This window comes from Scyliorhinus torazame, chromosome 5 (assembly GCF_047496885.1).
Source record: "Scyliorhinus torazame isolate Kashiwa2021f chromosome 5, sScyTor2.1, whole genome shotgun sequence".
Taxonomy (NCBI): domain Eukaryota; kingdom Metazoa; phylum Chordata; class Chondrichthyes; order Carcharhiniformes; family Scyliorhinidae; genus Scyliorhinus; species Scyliorhinus torazame.
This window is the reverse complement of record NC_092711.1, coordinates 203,184,434-203,208,995: the sequence shown is the minus strand read 5'-3', so window position 1 is coordinate 203,208,995 and position 24,562 is coordinate 203,184,434. Positions and strand designations below refer to the sequence as shown.

The window sequence follows — 24,562 nt, the reverse complement described above, 5'->3', positions numbered from 1 at the left end:
TCAAACACTCCCAGGACAGGTACAGCACAGGGTGAGGTACAAATTAAGCTCCCTCGACACTGTCCCATGAAACACGCCCAATACAGGTACAGCCTGGGTTTAGATACAGAGTAAAGCTTCCTCTACACTGTCCCCATCAAACACTCCCAGATAGGTACAACATGGGGTTAGATACAAAGTAAAGCTCCCTCTGCACTGTCCCAAGAAACACTCCCAATACAGGTACAGCACGGGGTTAGATACAGAGTAAAGCTCCCACTACACTACCCCCATCAAACCCTCCAAAACAGATACAGAGTAAAACTCCCTCAAATAAGCATTGGCTGAGCAGGAGAAAGATAAAATCCATGACAGTAACATAGCGGATTATAGTTAATCATGGAATCACCGAGTTCCTACAGTGCAGAAGGAAGCCATTTAGCCCATCATTTCTGCACGGACACTCTGAAGGAGCATCCTACTTAGGCTCACTCCTCCGTACTATCCCTGTAACTCTGTCACCCCATGTAAACTGCACTTCTTTGGACTGTGGGAGGAAACTGAAGGACCCAGAGGAAATCTACAAAGACATGGCAAAAAAGTGCAGACTCTACACAGCCAGTCATCCAAGGCCAGACCTGGACACGGGTCTCTGGCACTGTGAGGCAGCAGTGAAGCATCAGCAATAAATCTATTTCTGGTGCTGGAATTGATTTACCATAAATCAGTTGACTTTGCATATAAGATGACCTGAAGTTTACAGCTTTAAAAATAACAGGTCGGATTTTCCTTGCAACCCACCATGTGTTTCGCAATGACAGAGGTGGTCCATCATGCGCTGGCAGCGGGATCTGGGGTTTCCCATTGAATGCTCTCCTTGTCACCGAGAAATCCGCAGCGAGTGTTGTGCCGTCCACCGCCAGAAAGCTGAGGCCCATGTCAAGGGCGGCACGTCGGCACAGTGGTTAGCATTGTTGCTTCACAGTGTCAGGGTCCCTGGTTTGATTTCCAGCTTGGGTCACTGCCTGTGTGAAGTCTGCACTTCTCTCCGTGCCTGCGTGGGTTTCCTCCGTGTGCTCCGATTTCCTCCCACAAATCCCGAAAGACCTGCTTTTAGGTAAATTGGGCATTCTGAATTTTCCCTCAGTGTACCCAAACAGGCGCCGGAGTGTGGCAACCAGGGGCTTTTCACAGTAACTTCATTGCAGTGTAAATGTAAGCCTACTTGTGACAATAATAAAGATTATTATTATTGCGTGGCCTTAACCTCTTTTCAAAGGCCGGTGCAGACTCGATGGGCCGAATGGCCTCCTTCTGCACTGTAAATTCTATGATTCCATGATATTGAGCACATTAGTCGATCAGCACCTCACCTCCCCCTCCTCTTTTGCAGTCATGACATTCTGCACTCATGTTAGCTATCAGCCTTATGTTTTTACTCCACAAATGGGTGTTTAACTTAACGGCAGCTTATAACTTGCACACGGGGTCCAGGCAATTCAGGCTGCGTTGAAGATGCCTGAGGGTTTATAACACATCCAGGGCTGGATTCTCCGTCCCGCCAGATATCTGGGGCGAAATTCTCCTACCCGCCCCGCCACATTTCTGCGCTGACCGGCCGGCGGGAGTCTCCGTAACACCGGCCGGTCAATGGGGTTTCCCATTGTGGGGCAGCCCCACGCCGTCGGGAAACCTCCGGGCGCCGGCAGAACGGAGACTCCCGCCGGCGGAGAATGACGCCCCAGGTTCAGCACTCTGGTGGGATGCTCCGTTTCGCCGTCTGGGCAATGGGGCTTCCCATTGTGGGGCACGTCGATTTCTGGTTCACCACGCCGTCAGGAAACCCCTAGGCTGCCGGCAAGACGGAGCATCCCGACGGCGGAGAATCCAGCCCCCACTCTTTGCATCAGATGCTGATGGCATTTCAAAATGGCGAACACCTAAACGTGTGCCAGTTGTTCACTTTTACACTCAGCGTATAGGTTTTTGGAGGGATTTACCGAGGTTTCTGTGGTTGACTTATACTCCACCATCTATGCTACCATTGGCATTTTATATTTATAGAGAACTATAGAGAATTTTATTGCATTGAAACAGGTTAATCAGTCTGGTCTATATTGGTTTCACATGAGCCTCCTTTACCGTTGCCTCGTCTGATCGACATATCCTTCTATTCCTTTCAGCCTCCTCTACCTAGCCTGTTTCTCATTAACCCATAAGTAGTTTAACTGAATATCACAGAGAGAAAGTATTTCTTTCAACTTGGCGCTCTGACAAGCAAGCGTTGAATCATTTCAATGTATCAGTGAGTTGTATCTGGATCAAGCATACTGGGGGAGGATTACCTGATGGGCAGTGAACAGTGATATTGGATTCCTATTCCTGGAAGGAATCTTGATTGCAACAGAATGGTTCAGAGTGACAATCTGTTGATTCCCCCAAGCATTTTGCTGCTGGGAGAGATTTGAAGTCAGCATGAGAAAGCATTGGTTAAGAACGTGTGCCCTTGTTTTTCAGGTACACAATGTATGCAAGGAGCAGTTGGACAGAAAGTGCCCACTGGGACCGTGCAAGCTGTCTGTCATTCCTCCGACTGCCCTGAACAGTATTGACTCAGATGGTGAGTAAGTTAGAGTGCAGCACTCCCGCGGTACCTCAGTACTGTCAGCTCACCCTGTGGGAAAACAAATCTTGGTTCAGGGCCAGAAGTGGAACTTTGTGTAGAATACAGTCAGACACAGACACGCACAAAGACATACAGGCAGCCAGAAACACAGGCACAGAAACATAGACACGCAAACACACACACAAAAACACAAACATACAATCACAAGCATACTGACACACACAAATATGTAGACATGCATACAGACACAGATTAAGAAGGGAACAGTACAGTACGATAGGAAGCTTGCAGGGAACATAAAGGCTGACACTAAGAGTTTCTACAGACATGTGAAGAGAAAGAGATTGGTAAAGAGAAATGTAGGTCCACTGTAGACAGAAACAGGGGAAGGGATAAAGAAATAACTAAGCAATTAAATACATACTTTGGTTCTGTCTTCACAAATGAGGACACAAATTAGATCCCAGAAATGTTGAAGAATGAAAGGTTTAGTGAGAGGAAAGAACTGAGGGAGATCAACATTAGTAGAGAAATGGTACTGGGAAAACTGATGGGATTGAAGGTAGATAAATCCCCAGGGCCTGGGAATCTGCATCCCAGAATGCTGAAGGAGGTGGCTCTGGAAATAGTGGATACGTTGGTGGTCATCGTCCGGGATTCCAGAGACTCTGGAACAGTCCCTGCAGATTGGAGGGTAGCTCACGTCACTCCGATATTCAAAAAGGGAGGTAGAGAGAAAGCAGGAAATTATAGACCAGGAAGCCTAAAATCGGTAGTGGGGAAAATGCTTGAATCAATTATCAAGGACTTTATAGCGGAACATTTAGAAAGCAGTGGCAGGATCAGTCAGAGTCAGCATGGATCTATTTATTTATTTATTTTTAAATTTAGAGTACCCAATTCATTTTTCCAATTAAGGGGTAATTTAGCATGGCCAATCCACCCAGCCTGCACATCTTTGGGTTGTGGGGGCGAAACCCACGCAAACACGGGAGAATGTGCAAACTCCACACGGACAGTGACCCAGAGCCAGGACCAAACCTGGAACCTCGGGTAACCCACTGCACCACTGTGCTGCCCTGACAGCATGGATTTATGAAGGGAAAATCATGCTTGACAAATCTGTTGGAATTTTTTGAAGCGGTAACCAGTACAGTCGACAAGGGGAGTCAGTCGATGTGGTATATTTGGACTTTCAGAAGGCGTTTGACAAAGTCCCGCAGAAGAGATTATTGTGCAAAATTAAAGCGCATGGGATTGGAGGAAATGTATTGAGGTGTATAGAAAACTGTTTGGCAGAGAGGAAACAAAGAGTAGGGATTAATGGGTCCTTTTCAAATTGGCAAGCAGTAACCCCTGGGGCACCACAGGGTTCGGAGCTGGGACCCCACCTATTCACAATATATATTAATAATTTGGATGAGGTGTAGCCATCTGGGATGGCCACTTCCCGATTACAAAATGGACACTTTGCAAAGATTGCAGGGAAAATGGACAATGCAGAGAAGACAAGCAGGTTCAGAGCTTGTCTGTATATTGGAGCCGCAGCTCCCAGACAAGACCAAAACTGTAGGCCCATTAGCATACTAATGGCCCATCTCCGGGAACAAAAGAGTAACATTTGAGTAACCGATTCTAAGGCAGACACCCCAGCGCCAGAGGCGACCAAAACAAAGCAGGCCAATGGCCACCTAGGACACGCCCAGCCATCAGGGCACCCACCCCTTTATTGGATGAAATCAATAGGAATGATTGAGAAACGGCCCAATTGATTGGGGCCAAGTTCAAGGCCCACCCAAAAGAGCGCGAAACCCCTTTGGGTATAAGATAAGATCGCTCTCTTGGACTTGGCTCTCACAGCGGAGAGACCCGTCCACCAGTTGCACCAGAAGCAAGTAAGTCCAAAGTCAACGCTCGCTACCAGGCGGACGTGCTTCGCTGTTTCCCCTCTACCACTTCGACCCCAGCAGCCTCAGAACCGAACAACGGCCATTGTTCTTGTCATGATATCCACATCAGCATATCATTGTGCAATCACACACACACTGATGGACAGGCAGTTGGACCAACCAGCACACACATAACATCGCAGCCAATCACCAGTGAGAGCACACGCACTATAAAACAGGGAACACCACAGTTCCCGCTCATTCTACCAGGAGATAGCTCAGAGCACAGAGCTCACTGCATGCCACTCAGACATAGACCATGTGCTGAGTGCCTCACTAAGATAGTGATAGGGCTGGGTCCACAGGTTAGCTGGTGAAGCACGTACCCAAGCCAGCAGTTAGTTGTTACAGTTGTTTAGACAATAAAACAGAGTTGTACCATCTACAGCCGTGTTGGATCATTTGTGCAACAGAACACCCAACACGACAGTTCCTCTGACTGAGTGGGCGCCCAAAGCTAAGTATAGGCTTTAGCAGTAGTGATAGTTTAGTCTGCAGAGTTTTGTGCATGAGTAGATATTAACTGTGTGTGTAAATAAATAAGCATTGACTTTGAACTAACTAACTGGTGTACCGAGTCTTTGATCAGTATTCGGTTTTGAACCTTGTGGCAGTATCGAAAGATACCTGGTGACTCTAGAGCAAACGTAATTAGAATTAAGGAAGGCGACCATATTGACTGCCATATTCAGAGCCAACCAAAGGGAGCAACAGAGGGAACAAAATGTAACATCTCAAAGTTTGCAGATGATACCAAATTAGGTGGGAGGGTGAATTGTGACGAGGATGCAGGGATCCTACAGCAAGATCTGGACAGGTTGGGCGAGTGGGCAAACCAATGGCAGATGCAGTATAATTTGGATAAGTGTGAGCTTTTTCATTTTGGAAATAAAAACAGGAAGGCAGATTACTACCTGAATGGTTGTAAATTGTGAGAGGGGAGTGTGCAGCGGGACTTGGGTGTCCTTGTGCACCATTCGCTGAAGGTAAGCATGCAGGTGCAGCAGGCACTAAAGAAGCTATGTTGGCCTTCATTGCAAGAGGGCAGCATGGTAGCATTGTGGATAGCACAATTGCTTCACAGCTCCAGGGTCCCAGGTTCGATTCCGGCTTGAGTCACTGCCTGTGCGGAGTCTGCACATAGATTACATAGAACATACATAGAACATACAGTGCAGAAGGAGGCCACTCGGCCCATCGAGTCTGCACCGACCCACATTAATCCCTCACTTCCACCTTCTCCCCGCAACCCAATAACCCCTCCCAACCCTTATGGACACTACGGGTAATTTAGCATGGCCAATCCACCTAACCTGCACGTCTTTGGACTGTGGGAGGAAACCGGAGCACCCGGAGAAAACCCACGCACACACGGGGAGAACGTGCAAACTCCGCACAGACAGTGACCCAGCGGGGAATCGAACCTGGGGCCCTGGCGCTGTGAAGCCACAGTGCTAATCACTTGTGCTACCGTGCTGCCCTTAATGGCACACATCCTCCCCGTGTGTGCGTGGGTTTCCTCCGGGTGCTCCGGTTTCCTCCCACAGTCCAAAGATGTGCAGGTTAGGTGGATTGGCCATGATAAATTGCCCTTAGTGTCCAAAATTGCCCTTAGTTTTGGGTGGGGTTACTGGGTTATAGGGATAGGGTGGAGGTGTGGACCTTGGGCAGGGTGCTCTTTCCAAGAGCCGGTGCAGACTCGATGGGCCGACTGGCCTCCTTCTGCACTGTAAATTCTATTTTTAAAAAAGAGGTTTCGGGAATAGAAGCAGGGATGTGTTGCTGCAATTGTACAGTGCCTTGGTGAGGCCACACTTGGAGTATTGTGTGCAGTTTTGGTCTCCTTCTCTGAAGAAGGATGTTCTTGCTCTCGAGGGAGTGCAGCAAAGGTTTACCAGACTGATTCCAGGGATGGCGGGACTGTCATATGAGGAGAGATTGACTGGGTTGGGATTGTTCTCGCTGGAGTTCAGAAGAATGAGGGGGGATCTCATAGAGACTTCTAAAATTCTAACAGGACTAGACAGGGTAGATGCAGGGAAGATGTTACCAATGATGATGTATCCAGGACCAGGGGTCACAGTCTGAGGATTCAGGGTAAACCATTTCGGACAGATATAAGGAGACACTTCTTCACACAAAGAGTGGTGAGCATGTGGAATTCATTGCCACAGGAAGTAGTTGATGCTAAAACTTTGAATATATTCAAGAGGCGACTGGATATAGCACTTGGGGAAAATGGGATCAAAGACTATGACTATGGGGAAAAATCAGGATTAGGCTATTGAGTTGGATGATCAGCCATGATCGTGATGAATGGCGGAGCAGGCTCGAAGGGCCAAAAGGCCTCCTCCTGCTCCTATCTTCTATGTATCTATGTATTATTATGGGCCAGGATTTGGAGAATCCCAAAGTGTATCATGGAGTTCACCTGACCCACAACTTTTAATAGATTGTGGTATGGGGAGCCCACGGCTCACTCTACAGGTATGGTACAGCAGAAAATGGACCAGTGGTTATTAAAGCAAAACAATGTTAATTCTATGAACTCAAGTTAACCTTTCTAAAACAAACAGTGAACATCTTAGCAACCAGAAAATCAAATACACCCCCCAAAGAATAAAGAGTAACCTGTATGCTGTCCTTTTATCATCCAAAAGACTTAACAAACCTTCAAACAGGAACACATTAGGGTTACATTTAATACTGAGACCTTTTTACAATTCTGAGTTCGCCAAATGATCCATAGATTGTCTTTGAGTGGCTGAGATCAACAGCAGTGCAGCTCACTTTTAACTTCAGATTCAGCTCACTGAAAAACACAGACACACCCAAGCTCTTTCTCAAACTGAAACTAAAAAAGCAGAAGTAGAGCTCAGCTCCACCCACAAGCTGACATCACTCCAGTAACATGAGCAGCTCCATTTCTTAAAGGTACATTTCTTAAACACCCATTTCTTAAAGGGTACTCTCACATGACAGTATCTATGACACACACATATACTCATACACAAACAAATACATACAGACACGCACAAACACATACATACAAATATACACATGCAGCACACACATACAGTCACGCAGGCACACATAAATACATATATGCAGACACACAAGCACACATATAGATGCACACAAATACATATAGATACACATAGACACACACACAAACATACATGCATACAGCCACACACAAACACATACATACAGGCATACACAAACTATACATGCAGTCAGAAGCTTTTTCCTAGGGTGGAAATGTTAATTACTAGGGAACATAGGTTTAAGGTGCGAAGGGCAAAGTTTAGAGGGGATGTGCGAGAGAAATGTTTACAAAGAGGTAGTGGGTGCCTGTAACTCGCTGTCTGAGGAGGTGATGGAAGCAGGTACAATAGTGACATTTAAGGAGCATTTTAACAAATACATGAATAGAACGGGAATAGAGTGATACGGATCCCGGAAGGGTAGAAGGTTTTCGGTTAGATAGAGAGCATAGTCGGTGCAGGATTGGAGGATTGAAGGGCCTGTTCCTGTGCTGTACTTTTCTTTATTCTTTGTTCTTACACACGTAGACACAAGTGGAGACACACAAATTCAGACACAAATATACAGATATACTTAGACAGATACAGGCATACACAGACACAGAAAAACACAAACACATACATGCACACTGTCAGACACACACGTGCACACACAGAAACACACCGACACATACAAACACATCCATGCAGACATCTTGGGCGGGATTCTGCCGTAATTGGAGGGGGCGGGCAACTCCGTCGGGAAGGAGTGGCGTGAACCACTCTGGCGTCGGGCCACCCCAAAGGTGCGGAAACCTCTGCACCTTCAGGGCCTAGGCCGGCGCCGGGGTGGTTTGCATTGCGCCAGCCGGCGGGGATGGGGCTTGGCGCCAAACCAACCGGCGCCGAAGGGCCTCCGCCGGCCAGCGCGAGTTGGCACATGCGCGGGAACGCCAGTATGCGCTGGCGCCATCACAGCGCAGGCGTAGAGGGGGGGATTCATCTCTGCGTCGGCCATCGTGGAGGAATAGCAGCTGATGCGGAGGAATAGAGTGCCCCCACGGCGCAGGCCCGCCCGCGGATCAGTCGGCCCATCGTGGGCCGGAGAATCGCCGGGCGGGCCGCTGCCAGCGGCCGGCGCAGCGCGATTCCCACCCCTGCCAAATCCCCAGCGGGGGAGAATTCGGCAGCTGGCGGGGGCGGGATTCACGCCGCCCCCCCGGCGAATCTCCGACCCGGCGGGGGGTCGGAGAATCCTGACACATACATACAGACACACACACAGGCACACACAAATGGAGGTATAAACGCAGATGCACACACAGCCAAATACACACAAATATGGGCTTGAATCCAGATACAGATGTGCACATAAACAGTCAGAATGGCACATGGACACAAATGCAGACCCAAACCCCAAAGCACAAGGGTGACAAATAGATTTCAAATTACAGTGTTAATCCTTTCAATGGTGTGATTCTGGGCGCGATTTAGCGACCTCACTGCCCCGGACTTGGTGTCAGGACAAGGCACCAGGACAGTCTTGCGAGAGGCCTCTCCCGAGATTCGCGATGCTTGAAACATCTCGTGAGATTCCGTTGAATCTCGCGAGGCATTGAGATCTGGACCTCACCCTCGTTGGGCGAGATCCAAGTAAATAAGGTGCCCGGGTGCCAGGTTGTCTGTGCCAGGGGTCAGGACGAGGGGGCCTTGCCCATAAGAGGTGGGGTGAGGGACGGGCTTGAGGACCCTGGAAGAGGTAGGTTGGGTGATGTGGGGAGGTTCTGAGACCGGGTTGGGGTGCTGAGGGGGGGAAGGGGTCGAAAAATCGGGGCCGCCTTTAAAAATGGTGTCCCGATCCGCAAGTAGACTTCCTCCACTGGTGAGCTGAGCTCGTCAGTGCAGGAAATGACTTAAAGAGTGGCCAGAAATGGGGGGTTCCTCACCGAGACCAAAACAAAATGGCAAAGAGCCGTTAAATAGCGGGGTTTTTCTTGGCGCTGCAGATGTCGAGAAAGACCCTGCTTAATGTGTCATTCAGCGGATTTTAACTTGAGTCTACTGAATTGCTTTGAAAGGGATTGTGAGTTGACGCTCCCTTTATAAATGAGGCCCTGTTTAGGATTCTCTTTCTGTGACATGACATCTCCCTTGTCAGTATCTATTGTTGTACAGAGTGAGGAAGTGTCATTTTACATCATTACACTGGGACACCTCTGTTCACAAATTTATTTTCAAACCTCTATTCCGCATTCTGGATCACTGAGAGAAGGAACTCTAGTTCTATACTGTGAATACTGACAAACTGGTTTTCAAAAATTGCTTCTGACTCTGTCATGCTGCATCACGTCCAACGGTTGCTAGGGAAACAGTAAATGGTGTGGTGAAGATATAAATGGTGCGGTACATTGAGATGAATACTGCCCGGAACACAGGAACATTATGAACAGGAGGGGGCCTTGCATTTCCTCCTCCACCATTCAGTCAGATCACAGCTGCTCTGTGCCTATCAGCACCATTTAATCATCTTTCTTCGAATACCTTGATATTTTAGATTACAATTTTCATCAGGAAAGCCCCAATTGGTTTCTTCACATGTCATTCTCATTAGGTACAGCCAACTTGAGGGGAATTCCAGATATCAGTGTTCCTACATTGTGGAAGGGGATAAATTCTGCACAGGCTAGGTGGATTGGCCATGCTTGGAAATTGCCCCTTAATGTCCAAAGATGTTAAGGTTTGACGGGGTTATAGGGGTGGGGCGGGGAACGGTAGGGTGCTCTTTTAGAGGGTCGTTGCAGACTTGATGGGCCGAGTGGCCTCCTTCTGCAGTGTAGGGATTCTGTGTATCGATGAATAGTGGATGGAGGAGAGACTTGGGTGGCGGGATTCTCCGACCTCCAGCCAGATCAGAGAATCTCTGGGGGGGGGGCAGCGTGAATCCCGCCCCGCCGCTCGGACGCCGGCTGCCGAATTCTCCGGAGCCGTTTTTTGGGCAGGGACGGGGATCACGCCGCACCGTCGGGGACCGTTGGCAGCGTCCCCCCCCCTCCCCCAGCAATTATCCGGGCCCCGATGGTCCATCCCGGCAGGACCTGGTTTGGGAGGCAGCTGGCAGAGTCCTCAGGGGGGAGCGGGGGGGATCCGGCCCCTGCGGTGGCCTGGCCCGCAATCGGGGCCCACCGATCTGCAGGCGGGCCTGTGCCATGGGGGGCACTCTTTCCCTCTGCGCCGGCCTCTGTAGGTCTCCGCCATGGCCGGCGCAGAGAACAAACCCCCTGTGTATGCGAAAAAACACGGTGGCAGTTCTGCGCATGCGCCAGAACACGCTGGCGGTTCTTCGTATGCGCGGGACCACGGCGGCCCTTCGCCGCCAGTTGCAGCTGCGCCAATCCCTCTGACGTCGGCCTAGCCCCCGGAAGTGCGGAGGATTCCGCAACTTCCGGGCGGCCCGACGCCGGAGTGGTTCAGGCCTCTCTTGGCGCCGGCGACGGGCCGTCCCGCCAATTGCAGGGGGAATCTGCAGCTGCTGTGAAGTGGATGAATGGCTGAGGAACCCCTAATTTCACTGGCTGCTTTGGGTACATGGTTTCATTTCTGAGGAAGCGGTGAATTAACTGAATTCATAAACTGGCCAGTTTCCAGGCAGCTTCCAAACCCAAAACTACTATCAGCTGGGAGGATAAGGGCGGTGGACGCATGGAGATGACCTGCAAGTTCCCCTCCAAGCCACTCACTGTCCTGATTTATAAATATATCGCCGTTCTTTCACTATCACTGGGTCAAAATCCTGTGACTCCCTCCCTCACTGCATAGTGGGTATACCTACACTTCAGGGATTGCAGTGTTTCAAGAAGGCTGTTCACCGCCACCTTCTGAAGGGCAATTAGGGATTGCTGGCCTAGCCAGTGACACCCACATCTCTCAAATTAATAACAATAAAAGTTGCGTTATTGCTCAGTTAAAAAGCTATTCTTAGGGGTAGCACGGTGTTCAACGATTGACCCAGGAACTTCATCAGGAATTTCGGTCAAAGCATGAATCTTACCAACAGAGGGGGCCGCAGGGTGGTGGTGTCATGGGCTTGGGATTGACGGGCCTATGCATGGGCTTCGGTCTTGTGAAGCTAAGGCAGCCCAATCCAACGCAATCTGATATGACCGAGCCTCAGCCATCATTCACCCCCCTAGGGTTGATAACGTCGTCCTTCCATAGGCTTGCGGCCTGTTGCAAGGCCTCCGTAGAACAACCACTCTGGGTTAGAACTTCACTGCGCTGTTACAGGAGAACTGCCACAGATTTTGGTGGGGAAAATGATCTTTCCAAGAGCCCTCACAGGCCAGTCAAATTCCGTTCCTGGGGCTGGATTCTCCACCCCGCCACGCCACATGTCTGTCCCGACCTGCCAGCGGGATTCTCTGTTACCCTGGCCGGTCAATGGGGAATCACGCCGGGGGAGAATCCCGCCCCTGGTTTGGCAATTTGGCTGGAATTCTGACCCCTCAATTTCTAGAAAATTCCCATTCAGTCTATCTACTTATATGATAGTTTGTCTTGTCGATATATTTCAGTCTAAGTAACGTTGCTGAGCTGTATGTTGTGTCCTTGCCTTTGTCCAGGATTCTGGAAGGCCACTTGCGCCTCATCCTGCACCAGTCCCCTCTTGGTCCTGGTGAACTCCAAGAGTGGTGATAACCAGGGGGTGAAGTTCCTCAGGAAGTTTAAGCAGCTCCTGAATCCAGCGCAGGTCTTTGACCTGATGATCGGAGGACCCCACCTCGGGTAGGTTCAGCTTTCATCTGCTTTTCAACTGTCGCCAAAAAATATTTCCTGGCTTACTTTCACAAAATAATTCTCAAGAGCTTTGCAGGATAATTTAATTTGTGAAGTGCTGTCTTGTGTCAAAATGCATCAGCTATTTAACACTGGTATCTAATTGTGATACAAATGAAAACTTAATAATTCTTCAGGGATGCTAATTAAGGGAGGAATGTTGGGACACAGGGAGAGCTCCCTGACCTTTGGAATCTGGAATCTTATCGTGCTCCATCAAACTCCTACAACAGTCACAGTTTAATAATTCGACAGAAAGACGGTACTTCTGACAGTGTAGCACTCCCTCAGTCCTGAACCTCTGAAAAGTCAACACTCCCTCAGTACTGCCCGTCTGACAATTCAACACTCCCTCAGCACAGCCCCTCTGACAATTCGACACTCCCTCAGTACTGCCCATCTGGCAATTCAACACTCCCTCAGCACAGCCCCTTTGACAATTCAACACTCCCTCAGTACAGCCCCTCTGACAATTCAACACTCCCTCAGCCCTGCCCATCTGACAATTCAAAACTCCCTCAGTCCTGCCCCTCTGACAACTCAACACTCCCTCAGAACTGGCATTCTGACAGTGCAGAACTCCCTCAGAACTGGCATTCTGACAGTGCGGCACTCCCTCAGAACTGGCACTCTGACAGTGCGGCACTCCCTCAGTACTGACCCTCTGACAGAGCGGCATCCCTCAGAACTGGCACTCTGACAGTGCGGCACTCCCTCAGAACTGGCATTCTGACAGTGCGGCACTCCCTCAGAACTGGCACTCTGACAGTGCGGCACTCCCTCAGTACTGACCCTCTGACAGAGCGGCATCCCTCAGAACTGGCACTCTGACAGTGTGGCACTCCCTCAGAACTGGCACTCTGACAGTAAGGAGGAAATAGCGGGGCACCTGGTGGGAAATTGTCCCATTGGGCAGACGCAGCATGGGTTCACAAAGGATAGGTCGTGTCTGACTAATTTGGTAGAATCTTTTGAGGACATTACCAGTGCAGTAGATAACGGGGAGCCAATGGATGTGGTATATCTGGATTTCCAGAAAGCTTTTGACAAGGTGCCACACAAAAGGTTGCTGCATAAACTAAAGATGCATGGCATTGAGGGTAAAGTGGTAGCATGGGTAGAGGATTGGTTAACTAACAGAAAGCAGAGAGTGGGGATAAATGGGTGTTTCTCTGGTTGGCAACCTGTAATTAGTGGGGTCCCTCAAGGATCAGTGTTGGGCCCGCAGTTGTTCACAATTTACATAGACGATTTGGAGTTGGGGACCAAGTGCAATGTGTCAAAGTTTGCAGACGACACTAAGATGAGTGGTAAAGCAAAAAGTGCAGAGGATACCGGAAGTCTGCAGAAGGATTTGGATAGGTTAGGTGAATGGGCTAGGGTCTGTCAGATGGAATTCAATGTTGCCAAGTGTGAGGCTATCCATTTTGGGAGGAATAACAGCAGAATGGATTATTATTTAAACGGTAAGATGTTAAAACATGCTGCTGTGCAGAGGGACCTGGGTGTGCTGGTGCACGAGTCGCAAAAAGTTGGTGTGCAGGTGCAACAGGTGATTAAGAAGGCTAATCGAGTTTTGTCTTTCATTGCTAGAGGGATGGAGTTCAAGACTAGTGAGGTTATGCTGCAATTGTATAGGGTGTTGGTGAGGCCGCATCTGGAGTATTGTGTTCAGTTTTGGTCTCCTTACCTGAGAAAGGACATATTGGCACTGGAGGGAGTGCAGAGGAGATTCACTAGGTTGATCCCAGAGTTGAGGGGATTCGATTATGACGAGAGGTTGACTAGACTGGGACTGTACTCATTGGAGTTTAGAAGGATGCGGGGGGATCTTACTGAGACATATAAAATTATGAAGGGAATAGATAGGATAGATGCGGGCAGGTTGTTTCCACTGGTCGGGGAAAGCAGAACTAGGGGTCATAGCCTCAAAATAAGGGGAGGTAGATTTAGGACGGAGTGCAGGAGTTACTTCTTCACCCAAAGGGTTGTGAATCTCTGGAATTCCTTGCCCAGTGAAGCAGTTGAGGCTCCTTCTTTAAACCTTTTTAAGAAAAAGATAGATGCCTTTCTAAAGAATAAAGGGATTCGGGGATATGGTGTACGGGCCGGAGAGTGGAGCTGAGTCCACAAAGATTAGCCATGATCTCATTAAATGGCAGAGCAGGCTCGAGGAGCCAGATGGCCTACTCCTGTTCCTAGCTCTTATGTTCTTATGTACAGCACTCCCTCAGTACAGATCCTAGGACAGCGCAGCTCTCACTCAGTACTGACCCTCTGACAATTCAACACACTCTCAGCACTACACCTCCAACAGTGCAGCACTCGCTCAGTACTGCTCCTCTGACAATTGAACACTCCCTCAGTATTGGCACTCTGACAGTGCAGCGCTCCATCAGTACTGATTTTCCGACAGTGCAGCATTCACACTGTTCTGACCCTCCGACAGGCAGCACTCCCTCAGTATTGAACCTGTGACAATACAGCGCTCCCTCAGTACTGCCCCTCTGACAATTCAACACATACTAAGTACTGACTGTAGAAGCCAGCTATTTTCTAGTGCACCTGATAATCTATAATGGGTAAAAGTGAGCATTAAGACCCTAGAATCAAATACCATTTTAAAACTCACTCATAGCAAAACACACATTCAGCACAATTCATTTTAAAACATACAGCTTACAAGATAGCATGCCATTGTTCTAACACAACTTTAAATACATAGTTTCTGATAAAGCATGCACGTTAATGAATACATTTCTCCAAGGGCAAGGGCAAGCTCCATGACAACGAGGTGGCTAACAGCCAGTATAGATAAGAGTGTTGAAACCGCATTCTTCAGCTCACCCAAGAATCTATGTTTCCTATTAAATGAGTGGCAACTAACCCTCTTACATTGGGGTGTAACTAGATGGCTAAAGACAGATATGATACAGTATAACTGTGAAGTTTCGTTCGGCCATTTTTAGCTGGATCATTCTCACTCTCTCTCTCTTTCCGGAATCAATCTATACTTTGACTTAACTATTCGTTGTCTTTCATATTTCACTTTCTGACTTTGACTGTTAACATTATTGCGAGCTGTTTGCCTAAGCAAGAAAATAATTTCTGTGATTCTTTGAAAGTTTCAATTGTCTACAAATTGCCTTTTAAATGACTCCCAATTGTAATCAATAGAAGACAAATAAAACGATTCTTATTTGCACCTGAGAAGTTTTAACTTCAATTTCTACTGAGTTCCAGTAATCGCAAAGTGCTGCTAAAACCGCATGGTAGATCTAACACTGACCCGCTGACAATTCAACACACCCTTAGTACTGAACCCCTGACACTGCAGCACTCACTCAGTACTTTTTCTTTCTTCATAAAATTAGAGTATCCAATTATTTTTTTCCAATTAAGGGGCAATTGAGCAGAGCCAATCCACCTAACCTGCACATCTTTTGGGTTGTGAGTGAAGCCCATGCAGACATGAGGAGAATGTGTAAACTCCACACGGACAGTGACCCAGGACCAGGATTCGAACCTGGGACCTCAGTGCAGTAGTCCCAGTGCTAAACACTGCACCACCGTGGTGCCCTTGCACTCGCTCAGTACTGACCCTATGACAGTGTAGCGCTCCCTAACTGCTGTCGCTCTGTCAATTTAACATTCCCTCAGTACTGACTCTCTGGAAGTTCAACACTCGCTCAGTACAGACCCACTGACGGTGCAGCAGTGCTTCATTCCTGACCCTATGTCAGTGCAGCGCACCCTCATTATTCGCCCTCTGGGAGTACGGCACTGTCTCGGTAGTCCCCCGCTGACAGTACAGCAAACTCTCAGTACTGAACCTCAGTATTGACCCTTTGGCAATTCAACACTCCCTCAGTGCTGACACTCTGCAAATTCAACACTCCCTCAGTACAGACCCACTGACGGTGCAGCAATACTTCATTGCTGACTCGACGTCAGTGCAGCACACCCTCAATAATCACCCTCTGACTGTGCGCCACTCCCTTTGTACAGTCGCTCTGACAATTCAACACTCCCTCAATGCTGGCACTCTGACAATGCAACGCTCCCTCAGTATTGACCCTGACAGTCTAGCACTCCCTCAGTACTGACCCTTTGACAATGCAGCGCTCCCTCAGTACTGACCCTCTGACAGTGCAACACTGCCTCAGTATTGGCACTCTGACAGTGCAGCACTCCATCAGTACTGACATTCCGACAGTGCAGCATTCACACTGTTCTGACCTTTTGACAGTGTAGCATTCCCTCAGTACTGACCCTCTGACAATTCAACACACACTAAGTATTGACCCTCTGACCCTGCAACACTCGTTCAACTGACCCTATGCGAATGCGGCGCTCCCTAAGTACGAACCCTCCAACAGCGCAGCAGTCCCTCAGTCCGGACTCTCTGACAGTGCGGCACTCCCTCAGGACTTACCCTTTGACAGGGCAGGTTTCCCTCTATGCTGACCCTCTGACTGTGCAGTACTTCCTCAGTCCTATCCCTCTGAGAGTGCAGTGCTCCCTCATTATTGGTCCCCTGACATTGCAGCGCCCCCTCTGACAGTACGGCACTTCGTCTGGACTGGCCTGCTGACAATTCAACACTCTCTAAGTATTGCCCATCTGACAGTGCAGCCATTCCCTCAATACTGACCCTCTGAAGTGGAGCACTACCTCAATAATCACTCAGCTCTTAATCCCAAGAGCTGCATCTAACTCCTTGAAAACATTTAAAACAAATAAATTTAGAGTGCCCAATTATGTTTTTTTCCAATTAAGGGGCAATTTAGCGTGGCCAATCCACCTAACCTGCACACCTTTGGGTTTTGGGGGTGAAACTCACTCAGACACGGGGCGAATGTGCAAACCTAACACAGACAGAGACCCAGAGCCTGGATCGAACCCGGCCTCTTGGCGCTGTGAGGCAGCAGTGCTAACCACAGCACCACCGTGCTGCCAATTCTTTGAAAACATGCAGGGTGCAATCTAGCGGAAAACTTTCTAAGTGTCATTTGTGGCATGTTTTTCAGGGAGTTTCCCGCCGACTGCCGGCGAGTTCCGCACCGATATCAAACGACATTTGATCACTTTTTTGGGCCCTGGCGAGTTTCTCACCAGTTTATCCCACATTTTTGGATGTGATTTAACTTAGTGGAAACAAAGTCCCACAGCGAGCACATTTAACCGTGTGTTTCCCAGCGCTTGCAATGGTTAGATAGGGGCCCAGCGAGGAAAGCGCAGCCGAGGCTGCACATAGCCGGAACTCCTCAGCATAGCGAGAAATCAGTATTCCACTTCAGGCCCCTGGCACAACCTTGACCCCCCCTTCCGCCCCCAGCCCCAACACACTATGGCACCTGGCACCTTGACACTGAGAGGCTGGCATCATTGTGGCATTTCCAGGATGCCAGGCTGGCACTGCCTTGGTACCCAGGTGGCTTCAGCAATGCTAGAGTATCACCCTGCCCAAAGTGCGTGCACCTGGGGGCCTCTGATACCCCATTTGTGGAGACCAGTACAGAGCACTCGCCTGAGGTCACCAAAGGAAAGGAGCTAGATTTCAACGAGGAATTAGATTTCAACGCCTCAGATGCCTCGAGAAACTACATATTAATGTGAGACTAGCTGACTTACTGTAATACAAAGAACAAAGACAAAGAACAAAGAAAAGTACAGCACAGAAACAGGCCCTTCACCCCGCCAAGCCCGTGCCAACCATGCTGCCCGTCTAAACTAAAATCTTCCACACCTCCGGGGTCCATATCTCTTTATTCCCAAACTATTCATGTATTTGTCAAGATTTGCCCCTTAAACGTCACTATTGTCCCTGCTTCCACCACCTCCTCCGTCAGCGAGTTCCAGGCACCCACTACCCTCTGTGTAAAAAACTTGTCTCGTACATCTCCTCAAAACCTTGCCCCTCGCACCTTAAACCTTAAACCTATGCCCCCTAGTAATTGACCCCTCTACCCTGGACAAAAGCCTCTGACTATCCACTCTGTCTATGCCCCTCATAATTTTGTAGACCTCTATCAGGTCTCCCCTCAACCTCCTTCGTTCCAGTGAGAACAAACCGAGTTTATTCAACCTCTCCTCATAGCTAATGCCCTCCATACCAGGCAACATCCTGGTAAATCTCTTCTGCACCCTCTCGAAAGCCTCCACATCCTCTTGGTATTGTGGCGACCAGAATTGAACACTATCCTCCAAGTGTGGCCTAACTAAGGTTCTGTACAGCTGCAACATGACTTGCCAATTTTATACTCAATGTCCCGGCCAATGAAGGCAAGCATTCCATATGCCTCCTTGACTACCTTCGCCACCTGTATGCACCATTATGCAGATTTGCTTAAAATGGACGAGATTTACATTGCAACAAGCTGCTTTTTGGATGCAGCGCGGCCGTAAAACTGCGGCCAGAATTTTTTTCAGCACTGGTGAGCTGAACTCAGAGGTTGGGCCGCCATTTTGAAATGATGCCCCAATCTCAAAGTGCGTTTGTGGGTCCCCACACCCCCCCACCATGGGCAATGTCACCACTCATATATGTTGACATTACTCCACCCTCAGACCCCCCCCCCCCAAGTGAGGACACCCCGCTATGGGGTCCCTGGGCGCTCCCCACTTCATGCCTTTCCACACCCCCTTACAGCACCTCCTTCCAGGATGCCCACCAGTCAACCCCCCCAAAACTCCCAGGGGCCGCTTCTTACCTGCTCTGCACCCCTCGTCCCAACCTTCATACCACCCCTCCAACCTCCTTTTATGGGCATGATCCTGACCCTTGGCAGTGCCACCCTGGCACCCAGGAGCCCTTGCGCTGCCACCCTGACAGTCCTCCTGTCAGCTTGGCAGTGCCACCCAGGCACCTTGCCAGTGCCAAAGTACCAGCCTGGCAGTGCCAAGATGCTCACATTCCAGGGGCAGAGCACAATCCCTGGCCACCCATGGGTCTCCGATGGGAGACCCCCCCCCAGGTGACGTTCCGCCTGGCCCACGCTTGTGTGGACCAGTACTGAACAGCGCCCAGCTGCAGCCTCGCGGGACTTGGTTAGATCCCGCGAGATGTTGTGGACGTCGGGAAGCCCACAATGCGTTGGTCTCTACTACTTTCTGTGGTCGCAAATTCCGCAGCCTCACTACTCTCTGGGTGAAGAGGTTTCTCCTCATCCCTGTCTCCCTGGATCGTCGGCCAAATTCCTCATTTGGACCCAAGATATAACTGGTGTATGGAATCTGTGATCAGTTAATGAGGACAGTTTAGCTAAGATTTCAGAGTGAATATTCTGACGGGATTACTGAATCTTGTTTCTGTTACACCAACACGATCGCCCATCTTTACAAACAATCTTTTTGAAACCAATGTATTTACTTAGAACTGGTCCAACTTAATTCTGTAACTTCAATATATACACCATTTCCCACGTGATTGCAGCAGGTTTAGATTATGGAATGAGAGCAGATCGAAGGAGACTATAGATTAGGAAGTGGGGGGTTCAAACATTTAGATGATTTAACATTTGGTGGCACGGTGGCACAGTGGTTAGCACTGTTACTTCAGGGTCGCAAGTTCGATTCCCGGCTTGGGTTACTGTCTGTGCGGAGTCGGCACGTTCTCTCCGTGTCGGCATGGGCTTCCTCCGGGTGCTCCGGCTTCCTCTCACAAGTCCGGAAAGAAGTGCTGTTAGGTGAATTGGACATTCTGAATTCTCCCTCCGTGTACCCGAAAAGGCGCCGGAGTGTGGCAACTGGGGGATTTTCACAGTAACTTCATTGCAGTGTTAATGTAAGCCTACTTGTGACAATAAAGATTATTATTATTTTGCTGCTGCATTTGCTTTCAATTTGGAGTAAGGCTGAACTGTGTTTGTTCCGTGACAGCCTCCGCCTGTTCCAGAAGTTTGCTACATTCCGGATCCTGGCTTGTGGAGGTGATGGGAGTGTGGGCTGGGTCTTATCAGAAATCGATAAACTGGGTTTACACAAACAGGTCAGTGAAGGATTACAACACCGGTTATTGTTCTGGCTGTTTGGTCAACAATTACGAGGTGGTTTTTTAATTAATTCTTGGGATTTGGACGTTGCTCGGGTGATTCTGAGCAGAGACAGGAGGGGATGGGACTGAACTCATGGAGACAGGAGGGGCTTGGACTGAATCCAGACAGACAGGACAGGCTGGGACTGAACCCAGACAGACAGGACAGGATGGGACTGAACCCAGACAGACAGGAGGGGATTGGACTGCACCCTGACAGACAGGAGGGGCTGGGACTGAACCCAGACAGACAGGACAGGCTGGGACTGAACCCAGACAGACAGGAGGGGATGGGACTGCACCCTGACAGACAGGAGGGGCTGGGACTGAACCCAGACAGACAGGACAGGCTGGGACTGAACCCAGACAGATAGGAGGGGATGGGACTGAACTCATGGAGACAGGAGGGGCTCGGACTGAACCCAGACAGACAGGACAGGCTGGGACTGAACCCAGACAGACAGGAGGGGATGGGACTGCACCCAGACAGACAGGAGGGGCTGGGACTGAATCCAGACAGACAGGAGGGGCTCGGACTGTACCCAGACAGACAGTAAGGGCTGGGACTGAACCCAGACAGACAGGTGTGGTGATATACATCACTGTAAGTACACAAAGGGTTAATGTACACTACACCTAGCTAGACACTAGAGGGAACACCAGAGACATGACACACAGACAGTCAACCAATAGGTCAGTAAGATAGGACATGACCAATGGGCAGTCACGATACACGATAGAGGTGACATTACCATAGGAGGGCATTACACCAACCCATATAAAAGGACACATCACACATGCTCAGTCTCTTTCCAGTGGAGACTCTCAGTGAGCACAGACACAGGGTTGATTGAACATCACTCCCACCACGTGGATTGTAGCAGACAGGTTCGTCAGTCTGAGTAGCTATAGCAGGATTAACAGTACCGTCGAAGCCAAGTAGGAGAATTGTTAATAGCTTAATAAATGTGTTAAAGCTATCTCCAAGTCTGAACCTTCGTTTGTCAGAGTGCACATCAAGGAAGCAGCTTATGCAGCGTCAAGGGCATAACAAAACATGGTTCCAGGAGTGACTGTTAAATCCATATAGTTCAATTCAGCAAACAGTGACAACCAGCAACAACAACCAGGCAAGATGATGTTCGGGATTCCGGTTCCCTAGCAGCTCGGGTACCAAGGCAATCTCAGTGAAAACTGGCGTTGGTTCCGGCAGAGATTTGAGATCTACCTGGTAGCATGCGACTTAGATGGCGTGGCGAATGCAGAGAAAATTAAGCTTCGACTTACCATTGCAGGTCCAGAAGCAGCTGAAATCTTCCAGACCTTCAAATACTCAAAGGGGCAAAAGGAGCGATTTCCAGGCAGTCCTGGAAAAATTCCAAGAATTCTGCGAGGAACATACAAGAAGAAAAGGTAAAAGAGGCGGCAAAACGCACCGCGAGGTAGGCTTGCAGCAACGAATGGCAGTTTTGAATTGCAGCCATCTTGGAAAAGGTGCTGCACATGCACAGTTGCGCGATTGAGAACAAGGCCCCAAGTAAAGGAACAGCGATCTGCGCATGCGCAATCGCTTCCTCCGCACTACGTCACACGCTTCCTGACATCAGAGGCACACGGAAAAAAAAATTTAAAGCCTCAAACCAGATTCTTTCCCCTGGAACAACAGCACAATGCCTGAAATTCGACCTGCAGCTGAAAGTAACCTCTGCAGAACCCTGCAACAAGTAGTTACCACCGCCCAAAGAGATGATACAGTCCTTGAAAACTATGACTCAGACCTTGACTTCTTCTTTGGACATCGCGAGCCCAATGCCAGCTCCGACACAAAAGGTGATGATTATGGTCTTGGAAGACAACGACTCAGACAACGCTTTCACCCTGGGAGGCTACCCCAGTACCAAATCCGAACCACAACTAGACGTGTTGCACATTGACGACCCCGATGACGTGTTCTTCGGATATGAGGATCTTCAGCCCAGCATATACGACATCCCGACTCGTGAGTGCAGGATTATGCTGCGGCCTGGCACCAAGAGGCAGAGAGCGGTACAAGCCCACAGAGAGCGGCCTGCTGCCACACAGAGAGTGGTCCACGCACCGCGAAGAGTCCCCGACTCCTCACAGAGAGGGGTCCACGCAACGCAAAGGGTCCCCGACTCCACACAGAGAGTGGTCCACACACCACAAAGGGTCCCAGCCTCCACACAGAACGTGATGAAAAACTCCACAGCGAGCTCGTGGACAGACTCCACAATAGAAGCAACGCAAGACTCCAGAGCACAGTCCTTGCATGAACAAGAAGTGATGACAGTTTCCACAGAGAGACCAATGCCCGATTCCACACAAGGAACGCTGCAAGACTCCACAGAGGGAGTGACACAAGCCTCCACAGCGAGCTCGTGGACAGCCTCCATGATAGAAGCAATGCAAGACTCCAAAGCGCAGTCCTTGCATGAACAAGACCATGAGGGTCTAGAAACCTCCTCTGAGCAACCAGCAGCAGACGATGCAAGTCTGCCACGCTCAAGTGAACAACAGAAAGACTGTGACATTCTACCATGCTCAAGTGGACAGCAAGCAGACTATGACAGTCTACCACGCTCCAGTGAACAAGAAGAAGACTCTGACAGTCTACCATGCTCAAGTGGACAGCAAGCAGACTATGACAGTCTACCACACTCCAGTGAACAAGAAGAAGACTCTGACAGTCTACCAGGCTCAAGTGTACAGCAAGCAGACTATGACAGTCTACCTGGATTATTTGAGCCACCAGAAGAAGACTCTGACGGTCTACCCAGCTCAAGTGAACAACAAGGGACACAGGGCTAAAGAGCTGGCTTTGAAAGCAGACCAAGGTAGGCCAGCAGCACAGTTCAATTCCCGTACCAGCCTCCCCAAACAGGCGCCGGAATATGGCGACTAGGGGCTTTTCACAGTAACTTCATTTGAAGCCTACTTGTGACAATAAGCGATTTTCATTTTCAAGAAGACACTGAGGCTCTACCCACTGTATGTGATGACGGCATCCCACTTCCCATACCAGATGTGCAACATGACAGACCTCAACTAGTGTGTACAGAGGCACTCGACAATTACAGTGAGACAACTGGTGACTCCGGTGACACCACGTTAATTCAAACCTCATCCGCTCGAGCCTCTCCACAAGCAAATGCATTCCTTAATGTTTTGACTCCGGATGGGGAGCATCAAGAAACCCCAGGAGATGGAAGTGAACTTGAAATGACTCCGGACGGAGAGCATCAAGAAATCTCAGCTGACTCAAGTGAACCTGCAATGACTCCGGACGGGGAGCATCAAGAACCCAAAGCTAATTCAGGTGAACCAGAAAGGGCTCTAGACGGGGAGCATCGACAAACTAAAACTGACTCAGGTGAAACAGACCAGACTCCAGACAGGGAGCATCGACCAGCCAAAACTGATTCAAGTAAGTCGGACATGACTCCAGACGGTGAGCACCACAAACTCAGTGACGGCACGCTCAAGGAGATAGCAGACGCCACAAAGCACGCTGACACGAGTAACTGTGTGAAGGACTCGTATTATCCACAGAGTGTGGCCCTTGAGAGCAGCAAGCACAGCAACAAATCCAATCACAGCAACGACATCAAAGACAGTGGCAAGAAGCATACCAAAGGCAACAGCTTTGACAACAAGCACGTCAAACACAACACCAATGGAACTACGACTGGTACGACACGGTACAACTCTGCAAATGAGGGACACTGTTACTGCTCAGCTCAGTATGATGGCATGCCATGGCAGGATGATGTATCGAACCAATTCACGTTTGCTGCACTACCAACAGGCAACCTGGCTTTCAGGACAGATGCGGTCAAGAATTACCACCACAAGCATCGAAAGAAAAAAAAAGGAGTCCAAATCCGACAACCAAGTGATTTAACCACTTCTTGGTTCCTTCAGCACAGGGACACTGATGGCGTTTACAATGCAATGCCACCATCAACATCACCAATTCACCAACCAAACAAGAAAGCCACTCGACCATAATAATTAATGAACTTTGGACTCATGCATATGATTTGGACTTATTGTTTAATGATCACAGTTATCATAACTTGTACAGAGTATCACT

At 49.2% G+C, this 24,562-nt stretch overlaps 1 protein-coding gene across 6 annotated transcripts in view; it reads left to right on the top strand.

Moving 5' to 3' along the window:
• Positions 1 to 24,562, top strand: part of LOC140420895 (diacylglycerol kinase eta) — a 335,531-nt gene that overhangs the window by 209,910 nt on the left and 101,059 nt on the right. For all 6 annotated transcript variants that reach the window (XM_072505015.1, XM_072505018.1, XM_072505017.1 and 3 more), the window contains exons 8-10: positions 2,497 to 2,599; positions 12,200 to 12,362; positions 20,295 to 20,403. In XM_072505015.1, the coding sequence (XP_072361116.1) occupies positions 2,497 to 2,599; positions 12,200 to 12,362; positions 20,295 to 20,403 (375 nt within the window). The remainder of the gene's footprint in view (positions 1 to 2,496; positions 2,600 to 12,199; positions 12,363 to 20,294; positions 20,404 to 24,562) is intronic.